An 11,779-nucleotide genomic window follows, 5' to 3' on the forward strand; every position below is an offset into this window, starting at 1 on the left:
TCTATTTCTTAAGTGCACGTCGAATCAGCGGGTGCGTGCTACACAAGAGGCTCCACCAGAGGCAGCTCAGGATGGACTTGAGGTGCCCCAAGATAGGCCAGTTCAGCAGCCTTGTGACTCTTTGGAGATCTAGCCGCAGGTGGCTCTTACAACAGGCACTATTGGGGGTTAGCAGCATAGTGAGTGTACTCTGTCAGCTGAGGGGTTTGATTAGTCAGCAGGTTTTGCATCACTGACAGAGTCTCCAATATCCATGTCTTTACCTGCTTATTTCTTTGCATGTGGTCCATGGAGATTTCCAAAGACATCTTTGAGGGATGGGCTACCACGTGTCGATATGTTTTCTGATGCCAGGTTTTTCTTGGTCCAGAGAGTTCACCTATGATTAGATTCAAATTGCTGACATTGCATGATAACTCTTGGGCGAGCGAGATTGTTGATATCTTACAGGGGAGGCTAGATATTACATGTAAATTAGACAGACTTTACATTAGCTGCTTTTTGAGGATAGATGTCAAGTCTCAAAGTATCCTTTAAAAATTGCTCTCCTAGAGCTTCTTGCACAGTATTGGTTGCTTGACATGTTGAGGTAGATGGGTTCTATTTTTGGCATTACCTTTCACGTGCTCAATTCAGACCTAGACATCTAGACATCTGTACCATCTATTAAGGTGGCCTATACAGAGTTCCTTGGTACAATCACTTTTGAATGGAAAGGGGTTTTTCTGGTATCCTGGTTGGGGGTGTGTGTCTGTGTGGTGTTTGCCATTTTGTTTGTTGTTTTGTCCCGGGGGGTGGCTGCAGTGGTTTCTTCAATGAGGCGTTTCCCTCCCAATGATGGCATCTTGATGGGTTTGGACGGGATGAGAGCCTCCCCTCTTCCTCTTGCCTTTGAACTGATGGTTTCTTCACATTGTCGCTGTTGCTCCTTCACCCATCCTTGCTATTCCCCCCGATTTTGCTGGTGTTTGCCGGCTGGCTTTCGATGCCGACCTTACTGGCTCCCTCTTTTGGTGATGCTTTCAGCAGCTACGTGGTGGTTGAACCACGGGGCACGATCCTCCATGATTTCCTTCATGGCACTTCATTGGTGGTTTTTATCTTCCTCCTAGGTTCGGCACCTCACAGTGGCAATAGTTTTGGTCATCCTCTTCAGCCTCTTCCCTCCCATTCTTCACCCTCTGATGCAGTGATTGCCTCTCAATGCTGTCTTGGGCTTCTCAGTTATGCTCCATACCTTCATTGGGTGATTTTGCTAGGGCACTTTTTACCCTCACTAGGAGGGTTTTTTTCCCTTGGCGTAATTCCAGTTTTTTATGTTTTGTTCTTTGGCCTAAAATCGCCTACGGGCGTATCTAGTTTTTACTTCCCCTTGGGGTGGGCATCATTTTGCACTCCAAGGGGGCTCAAATTATAGAGGGTGATCTTCTCTTCACGGCAGTTTGGAGGTACCTATCATTCAGAATGTTTTGGCCTTTGGCCTTGTAGGCTGGCACCATGTTGCGCTCCAAGGAGGCTCAAGTAATAGAATGTCAGCTTTGCTTTCAGAGGCTGCTGTCATCCTCTCTACACTTGCCTGTCAGGGCACTTTTTACTCTCTTTAGGAGAGATGTTTACCTTGGCTTTCAGTTTTACAGGTACCATGTGGCTAGTTATTTCCAGTTTTTACAGTTTACAGATTATTGCCTTCGGGCTTGCTTTGTAATCAGTGATGTACTTGCCCTCAGTATTGGCACCATTTGGGCGTTCTGAGGGACTTTTCAACTTAAAGAAATCAGCCTGTCAAAAAAATAAATCAACAATGTCAGCTTTGCTTGTGTGTGTGTGTGTGTGTGTGTGTGTGTGTGTGAGAGAGAGAGAGAGAGAGAGAGAGAGAGAGAGAGAGAGAGAGAGAGAGAGAGACGCACACACATACACGCGATAGGAAGAGGATGGCAGTAATCTAATCTCCATTGAAACGACAGTTACATTTTTCGAATGTGCAATTCATTTCTGACTGGAAATATGCTTCTCCTGAATACTGCCTTCCAGCATGCTAGTTGAAAGAATGCCCCCTCCGCCCCTCCCTATCTCTCTCTCTCTGGTTGGATGCCCTGCTCGATGGCCTAGTATGTGCTTGGACATATTTCTATAGTGCAGGAAAAGCAAGAGAGAAGACAGAGACAGGGGATAGAGATGGGGAAGAAGATGCATCTGCTGCGCATATTCCCAAGGGAAGCTTTTCCACATGTGCAATTAAAGCCTCGAAGGTCAAAACATGGTGGTAGGCATGTATTGCAAGTGGAATGCAAGGTGGCAGGCGCTGTCCTTGTCCAATCAGAGCTTAGAGACACTCGCCTCCTTGTTGGTGGCACTTACAGGACACTTACAATGGCCTGCATGGTTAGCTTTCCTCTCTCTCTCTCTCTCTCTCTCTCTCTCTCTCTCTCTCTCTCTCTGCTCTTTTTTTTTTTTGGTTTAATTTTGGTTTTCGAAGGCCAATACTTTGTCAGTAGCACCAAAGGTGCCATCATAGGTGAGAAAAGAGATACTCTTTCCTCCCTCTTTGAACTTCTTGAGCTTTTGGGGGTGCCCAAGAGTAAAATCAACACACACACACACACACACACACACACATGATGCCTCCACACTGAAGAATAAATTTGATCCTCATCCTCCAAGGTAGGGCAACCTTTACTCCTTTTGAGAAATTGTGGTTGATGATTCCTTCGAAGTTAGAACTAAAGTTGCTAACATGAAATGTGATTCATATACTAGCGATGAAACTCAATGAATGGCAGGCAAGCAATTTCACAAATCGTCTGATGAGGGAGGTGAGGAAGGAAGTGAAGTATCGGCTGAGGGAAGAACCAGACAAGCTCCAACATCTACGGGACGTAAAGGATCATGAGTATATTCGGGTGCCACACATCAATAACTCAGCCATGGATCCCTTTGACTGGTATCAAGCTCTTTTACAAATAATAAATCCCCTTTTTTTTTTTGTTTGAGTGCAAGAGAATTGTCATAACATAATTTATACAAGAAAGTACAAACTGTGGACTTCACTTTCGCCGAAATGGGCTTTTTGGCTTCATGAGGTATACAAGCTTGATTTCAGAGCTAAATGCAAGTCACAGGTTTGCTTAAACTTTCACAAGAAGTTCTCACAATAATTCCCACATTGTGACTTACCTCAACATCATGAGCTTCTGTGAGGGAGGCACTGCATACCTAGCTAGGTACAATTGGGGGCAGGGCAGGGCGGGCGGTCTCCCAATCGTACCTAGCTAGGTATGCGGTGCCTCTCGAGCAGAAGCTCATGATGTTGCATTGTATGAAAAACACTGAAAAAGACTCCGTTTTCCTACATGAGAAAATTTCTTAATCTTCTTGTGTTTGACCTTGACAATGAAGGTCCATTGATATATCAAAAAATATCTCAAAACATATTTGTCAAAATATTTCTAGAAGCATATTTCTATATATATATATATATATATATATAAAATGAAAAAAATATTTTTTCTTAAATATTGCAACAAATATCTCTCAAAAAAAAATTCGAACACTTAAACCGGGATATGCAAATACAGGTGCAAAGTACGCTTTTACTCCAAAAACCCAAATAATTTTGACTATTGGGTGAAGGATGTAGTGGGAAAACTCCTAAATAATAAGCGTACCCATAGGGAGGCAAATGCTAAAATCTCTGAACAAGCCAATAAATATGCGGAGCAAATAATTATTCTTACTAGCGGGAAACGCGAGAGAGATCCCGAGAAGCCTGAAAACGAATACCAAGACCCTGATCATTGGCGGAACAAAATCAATGACTATCTTGCTAGTGGTAAGTCAATTTCAGGCTGCTTTTATTTTCTGGATACAAGATAATCAAAATATTTATTCAAGAGTATTAGAAATGTTACAATGTCCAAAGGTCTTGTCGTCAGTGCCATTTAGAAAAAATAGGAACTCCATGGACTTGCTAGTGAAAGGGTAGTTGTTGAAACGAGGTCTGGTAGGCTCTTCCAAGCTTCTTGCTTTTGATTTTGTTTTCTTTTTTTCCTTTAATTTGAAAATTCTGGAATGTAATTACGGTTAACCACCAAAATTCTTTCTTAAAACTTGAAAATGAGGGCTGGCTCAGAGAACAGCCCTTAGGGTCATGCGCAGTTTGCGCTTCTACCGGTCATTCGAGGGGGTGAGGCTGCCTAATTTTTGGGCAGAAACTGGAAACTAACGATCCAATGGATGGCTGCCAATGTTGTGGGCACATGCCTCTTCATTCACCTTTTGCTCGACCTCGGTTGAACCCAGGGGACTATTCGTGTTGCCTAAACCGAGCTTTTAAAAAAAAAACAATGCAGCCTCCTCTTCTTCCTCACTTCTTTACATATGATGGCTGTGTACACAAATGAATGGAACTAAGGATTGTTTAGAATAACTGACAAGCTTACCTGTATCCATACAACCAAACAGAACATCGTGAAGTGTATGGCAAGTGTAAATAGACATGTCCCTTCCGCTCGGAGTAAGTGCACAATTTCCCTTAGGTTTACAGTGCTCATGTTTTCTTGGTGGTAGCCGCGAATATGCTGTAACCACCTGGAGAAGCATTTGAGACCATTAGTTTTTATAGAGGAAAACCAAATGCAATAGACAGAACAAGTGAAGTTTTCATTATGCATCTATTGGATTACACCAATGTTGAAAATGTAATTCGAGCAAGACAATAAACACAGCATATTCAATCACAAGAAAGACAGAACTTGAGCATTAGGGAATGTAACCATATAGCGTACACGTCTTTTCATAGCATCGCATGCAATCAATGATAACTATCTAACCTACATCCATATAGCTGTACACATGCACACATGGATAAACTCATACGCTTGATCGCTCACTTCATGTGCATTTGCATGCATCTCTCTTAAATTAGAAGTGATTGATTGAAAGCAACTATTAAGATGAATTTGCAAAAAAAAAAAAAAGGCTCACTAACCAAATGTTTTGTGCTTTACAAACACAGCTCAATTCAATGTGCATGATCCCATGGGAAAGCCACAAGCCAAAAATCTCAAAAACGTGCAAATTAATTATCTGTATGCACCACGTATCACTGCTGTCGGAGGGGGCCCAAACATGATGCCCTTGGTTTATCACCTACATATTGATGGCCCTGCACTAGGCTCACCTTGCTTCTTCAATAAAAACTTTACAGTATGTTCTAAGAGAGTCAAGTCTCTTGATAGGAGTAAAGCCCAAGGCCATTTTTCCAAATTGGAGAAGAACTTCTTTTTAGGAAATGATATTCTAACACTTCCTAGGATTCACATAAGTACTTATAAGGATCACAATTACTTTGGTGGGACATTTTTGGAGGATTATGTTAAAGATGTAGGTCTCAAAGTGCTTCCATGGTCTAATCATCAACATAAGGAGCATACATTCCCACAAGATCCTCTTAGTGAGGATGCAATCAAGAAGCTCGATTTTAATCAAGGAACTACTCCAGATCCTCTACAACCAAAGCAATCAAGTAATGAAAATGACAGAATGGGCAGGGGCGGTATTGACAATGTTGAACAGGGGGATACACAAGAGGATGTAGAGATGAATGATAATGACGCACATGCCGAAGATGAGAAAGGTTATGGAAGCGATAGTGGTAGTAGCGGTAGTGATAGTGATAGTGAGAGTGACGGTGATAATAGTACTGATAATGAAGTTATGCCAAACATTTAGGAGGATTACTTCCTATTGCATACCTAGTATGCCTCGAGACTCTCAAGGGCCTTGTGGCAAAAAGTCACCTTTTACATATGGAAGTGCCACCTTGTTTGTTCCCCTTTGTATGAGCTTGTTGGCTCGATAGCAAGTGTGATCTCTCTCTCTCTCTCTCTCTCTCTCTCTCTCTCTCTCTCTCTCTCTCTCCATTACAAGGTGTGAATCATTGTCCACTTTCAACTTTGAAATCAAGAGGAAATTGATGTGTGTGTGTGTGTGTGTGTGTGTGTGTGTGTGTGTGTGTGTGTGTGTGTGTGTGAGTGAGAGAGAGAGAGAGAGAGAGAGAGAGCTATCCAACTATCTACCTCTCTCAAATTATCTATCACTTTGTCTGTCTTATGCTCTTTCTACTTACCACTACCATTTCTCATAGCAATTTTCTCACATGGGTGGTATTTGTCATGGTGATTTTGTGCCTTTTTTTAAAAAAAAAGTGCTTATCTAATATGACAATCATCCCAGGCATATCCTTTGCAGAGGGTTCTCGGGAAAAACATACATCAAAGGAGGTCACATCTCCCCGACTACTTTTCCTTAAGAAGCTTGGAATTCTGATTCCATCTACTAAGGAGCTGCCACTAGCATGTTTCTAGAACTAGATTTGTGTCCATAGGTTCATACTTTGTCTGAAAAAGCATTGCACTTTTAGATTTCCAAACGGATCTCAACATTATAGCTCTAATTATGCATATGTCAGTCAGGGGATCTTCATTGTTGATGCATCTTGAGCCCATTGCAAGGCCCCTCTGAAGAACGGAGTGTTCAAATGAGTGTACACCCACCTGCAGACTCTTCCTGTGAAGATTCTGATTTCTGGACAACCCCAGAACATGTGCATGAGGGTCTCATTCGGGTGTTTGCATTTGACACAAGAGCCTTCACCTAAGCCTCTTGATTTAGCCTTATCTCCGGTTGGCATGAAACCAAAAAGAATTTTCCCAAATAAGTCAATGTACCCATCTCCTTATTAGCGTTTGTGTATTTCTATGAAAAAGTGAAGACCTTTCATTTAGCAAACAAATTTGCCAATACATTTTTCAAACAAACCATCTCTCTCTCTCTCTCTCTCTCTCTCTCTCTCTCTCTCTCTCTCTCATATATGTGGCATAGCTTCATTTGTCCACTAATCTATTTGTTCATTGCTTCAAAAAATTTTCAATTTGAGTTTCACATTCACCTTAGAGACAAAAAACTTATCTTTTTTTTTTTTAAAGCTATACTCCCAATTGTGAGCAGGCATGTTATATTAACTCAGCAAAAAAGTACAATGAACCTCAAGCACTGCATGTGCCTTGAGGAGAAAACATTTTCAAAATGGCATGTGCAATCCATAAGTAAAAGACTCTGTTTTATCAATCCAAAAGCTCCAGCCGACGATCAACGATCTGCTTTCTCCCCAAAGGGCACCACCTGAGCATCTGATGCAACTTAGTGCACGTTGTCATGTTTTCATTCTTGTGCTCACGTTACTATCCCTACTATTGACCCTATTAAATATATAAGCTCAGTGGTTCCACACACAATAATAATACACCTCTGTGCATTTATTATTTCAAATATTGAAAACAATACAAATAATACGATTCATGAATATCGATTGATACACAATTCTTATAAAAAGGGGCTCTTTTTGGCACAAACTCAATCTCATCACATCCAATCCGTCCTGTCGATGCGGGAAAGCATCTAAAAATCCAGATTAAAAAGAAAACCTTTTATTTTCAACTAAGATCACCCACATAGATGCTGAAAAGGCCCACAACTACTTATCAAAATTAATGGCTAAATTAAGTTGGTATAAGTTATGCTAAGTAAAATGGCAAGGGACTCGAGGGGATAGAGGTGGGGTTAAGTGACTATGATGCATTTTCATGAGTTGAGGGTTAGCATTGAGTGCCATAAGAGGTATATTTTCAAAAGCCAAATATAAAAAATTCATGGTGTTCAAAGCCAAGGGAAGTTAGAGCTAACAAGGCCCAAGTACTTGGAAAGTCATGGCTATAAGTTATATCACGTAGATACTAAGAAAGGCCCAACTTTTAAATAGTTTAGATTGTGGTTAAAAGAAATAATAATCGGAAAGTCCTTTATGAGAAAGATTAGAAGGATAATGGTGGTAGAAAAATAGTCATAAAATGAATATTGCGGCATTGGCATAAAGCCTTGCTAATGGTTATTTATTTACTTATTTTGGCAGAAAAAAGATCCTTCCATTAGTTAATAAAATTGCCCAATGGGCTACAAACAACCCCTGCAAGAGAGGGCTACATCAGAATGGGGGAAGACTCTCCCAATGAAAAAATAGGATATATACAAGAGGGCTAAACCAGGATATATACACTAGTGGTCAGTACTGCCATCGGGGGCGCACCATGAACATGGTGAAGAAGGGTCCAACTGCCACAGTCTCAAGAAAGCCTCACGGCACTCCCTCATGCGGTCAGAGCTACCTTGAAGGCTCTTGAACTGGCCCCTGAGAGTGTGGACCAGCTCCAGCCAGATGTCACGAACAATCTCCATATGTGGGATAGGTTGAGCCTTGAAGATGTGAAAGCAGTGGGCTCACCAAATGAACCACAATGTCAGGCAATAGATGAGCTCCTGAGGGACCAGCTCTGTGGCAGGCTGAAGTGTAGGCCTAGCCTCCTGTATCACAATCATCCTGCTAACTGGAGCCATCTCAAAACGAAGTGTTGGGCCCGTGAGTGTGGACCAGGGAGCAACACTCCAAGTGTATCGTCTGGCTGGAGAAAGAGCATGCATCAATCATAGAATCCGAAGCCAAACCTATTGTGCCATGGGGCGGCCCCACAGACAATGTCGTTGAGTCTCTAGAGGGTGGTCACAAGCCATGCATGCTAGTGAGAAGCCGCTATGTACCAACCAACTCCCAGCTCTGTTGTAGCTCGGTGTGCAACTACCCACTGGAACATGGTGGCTCTCCTCGACTGCCTGTTGTCCCACAACCGCTCCCAAAAACCTGACAAGAACTCGGCTGTGAGACCCTTCTCCTGCCAGCGAAGTGCTGCAGCAAGGCGAGCCTCTCTCCGTGCTGCCAGTATGTGACACCCCAAGCGAGCAGTGTGATAGGTGATCGGTTGAAGAGAAAGGATCCCGCCGGAACCACTCTTTGGGGTCCCATTGTACTCATTTCAGAGGGCGGCTCTCCCATGTCCAAAGCCAACCTCCCATTGTACTCATTTCAGAGGGCGGCTCTCCCATGTCGCAACAAATCGACCCTCCAACCTCCTCCTACTCAGACCAATGTACATCTCTGTTAAAATCCACCTGGTGGACAACCTCCAAGGGTTGCTCGTGTAAGGAACTCGAGCTCAAATCTGGTGAAGCAACAGATCCTCTCCTCGATACTACCATTATCTGTTTTCTTCTCTTAGTGAGACATTTATGAATGTTCCTACGCACACAAAGTGAGTGTATCCTATTTCGATGTGTACCCTATGTAACTTATCTATGTAGGACTAAAAAAAATCTCCTTTGTTTAACTTGTACATTTGTGCCAAGAGGTTAGTCCTTTATTTTTTATGATTCATACGTAAGAAGTGTTACATGGTCCAGTGTTTTCCATCATTGCCCTTCCTACTGGCTCTACCCCATGTCACAGTGCATTCAGCTCCACTTTGGCTGTGCTTCCCACCTCTTTCGTCACTCTGACATCCCCCCACCTTAGTATACTCCTCTTTTCTCTCTCTCTACAGTCATCCTTTATGTCTCTACTCTCTCCCCTCTGCACCCTATTTTCCTCCATCGCTTCCCTGCTTCATCGTGCTCTGGACGCGTTGCCCACTGCTAGGCCCTTTCTCTTTTGCGTACCCCTCCATCAATGTCATCTACCCTTCCCTCAGCCTCGCCATACCTGTGGGGATGACCAATCACGAGAAGAAAGAGATGAGAGCATCTTTTGAGATTCTCGCTAAACAAATCAGTTCAGAATTGTAGCAAACATGCTGGCTCCGGTTTTCTTTCCCTCAAAAGTTGGAAGCTCCGTGGATTGTTGCAATAGGCACCTTCTTGATTCTTGAAGCTTGGTGGTGACTTAGGTGAGTGTACAATCCAAAAGCAATTTGCACTCACACAATGTAGCCCTCCAGTATGCTATTGTGACAAGACGAATCTCACAAAAAAGGGTGTTACTTTAGCCAAATGGGCATAGGGCCTGAAGTCAAAAGGGAGTGAAATTCACTTGAACAAGGAAAAATTAACTAAAGTCATTGTATTTCTCATCAGCTTCAAGTCACAATACCATTATCTCTATGTCTGCTCAATGTCACACACACTAGAGGCCAAAACCTTAGTTGTTGCAATTTGCTCTTCTTGCTTGTAATATTGATATTTTTGCCTTTAAACTCCATTTTACATCCAAAGTAGAGAGAGAAAAGTACACATGAAGGAGATTTGATACCCAAGTTATCCCAAAACTAATCTTTCATTGATTAAAACTTGTTTACAACCCATCTCATCCAAGGAGTCTCCTTATTGCAGTTGCGTGCATTTTGGGTGCCTTGTTTGTTGTAAATTTGTACATATGCACATGATGCCATGTGTCAAAAGGGTGTGTGGGATTTTTTTTCGCTTGCTTTAGCAAACATATGTACATGCAGTGCAAGGGGCTAGTGTAGTGCCAATTTTCGGGTTGCGTTAAGTGTATGTTAGTGAGCTTTTTGAACTATGATTTGTATATAGCTTAAACTCATGTATATGCATAATTTTTTTTTGTTGTTTCTAAGTCGATATCTATTTTTCCTGTAGGTTCTGATTTCATTCCATATTTTAGTAAGTAATATGATAATCTTGTATTGGTTACTTTTTGAATATTCATATGGGCTTGTCACATCAGTTAGGGGATCTTCATTGTCGATGCATCTTGAGCCCATTGCAAGGCCCCTCTGAAGAACGGAGTGTCCAAATGAGTGTACACCCACCTGCAGACTCTTCCTGTGAAGATTCTGATTTCTGGACAACCCCAGAACATGTGCATGAGGGTCTCATTCGGGTGTTTGCATTTGACACAAGAGCCTCAACTAGCCACTGGAACATGGTGGCTCTCCTCGACTGCCTGTTGTCCCACAACCGCTCCCAAAAACCTGACAAGAACTCGGCTGTGAGACCCTTCTCCTGCCAGCGAAGTGTTGCAGCAAGGCGAGCCTCTCTCCGTGCTGCCAGTATGTGACACCCCAAGCGAGCAGTGTGATAGGTGATCGGTTGAAGAGAAAGGATCCCGCCGGAACCACTCTTTGGGGTCCCATTGTACTCATTTCAGAGGGCGGCTCTCCCATGTCCAAAGCCAACCTCCCATTGTACTCATTTCAGAGGGCGGCTCTCCCATGTCGCAACAAATCGATCCTCCAACCTCCTCCTACTCAGACCAACTATGTACATCTCTGTAAAAATCCACCTGGTGGACAACCTCCAAGGGTTGCTCGTGTAAGGAACTCGAGCTCAAATCTGGTGAAGCAACAGATCCTCCCCTCGATACTACCATTATCTGTTTTCTTCTCTTAGTGAGACATTTATGAATGTTCCTACGCACACAACGTGAGTGTATCCTATTTCGATGTGTACCCTATGTAACTTATCTATGTAGGACTAAAAAAAATCTCCTTTGTTTAACTTGTACATTTGTGCCAAGAGGTTAGTCCTTTATTTTTTATGATTCATAGGTAAGAAGTGTTACATGGTCCAGTGTTTTCCATCATTGCCCTTACTACTGGCTCTACCCCATGTCACAGTGCATTCAGCTCCACTTTGGCTGTGCTTCCCACCTCTTTCGTCACTCTGACATCCCCCCACCTTAGTATACTCCTCTTTTCTCTCTCTCTACAGTCATCCTTTATGTCTCTACTCTCTCCCCTCTGCACCCTATTTTCCTCCATCGCTTCCCTGCTTCATCGTGCTCTGGACGCGTTGCCCACCGCTAGGCCCTTTCTCTTTTGCGTACCCCTCCATCAATGTCATCTACCCTTCCCTCAGCCTCGCCATACCTGTGGGG

At 42.8% G+C, this 11,779-nt stretch overlaps 1 protein-coding gene across 1 annotated transcript in view; it reads left to right on the forward strand.

Moving 5' to 3' along the window:
- Positions 1 to 5,813, forward strand: part of LOC147439504 (uncharacterized) — a 44,827-nt gene extending 39,014 nt beyond the window's left edge. The window contains exons 2-5 of the mRNA XM_086484325.1: positions 1,965 to 2,382; positions 2,781 to 2,941; positions 3,576 to 3,829; positions 5,015 to 5,813. Coding sequence (XP_086340451.1) covers positions 2,176 to 2,382; positions 2,781 to 2,941; positions 3,576 to 3,829; positions 5,015 to 5,730 — 1,338 coding nt within the window. The 5' untranslated portion in view covers positions 1,965 to 2,175 and the 3' untranslated portion in view covers positions 5,731 to 5,813. The remainder of the gene's footprint in view (positions 1 to 1,964; positions 2,383 to 2,780; positions 2,942 to 3,575; positions 3,830 to 5,014) is intronic.
- Positions 5,814 to 11,779: the final 5,966 nt, after the last annotated feature.

Source organism: Adiantum capillus-veneris, chromosome 16, assembly GCF_014529385.1.
Source record: "Adiantum capillus-veneris isolate H3 chromosome 16, ASM1452938v2, whole genome shotgun sequence".
Taxonomy (NCBI): Eukaryota; Viridiplantae; Streptophyta; class Polypodiopsida; order Polypodiales; family Pteridaceae; genus Adiantum; species Adiantum capillus-veneris.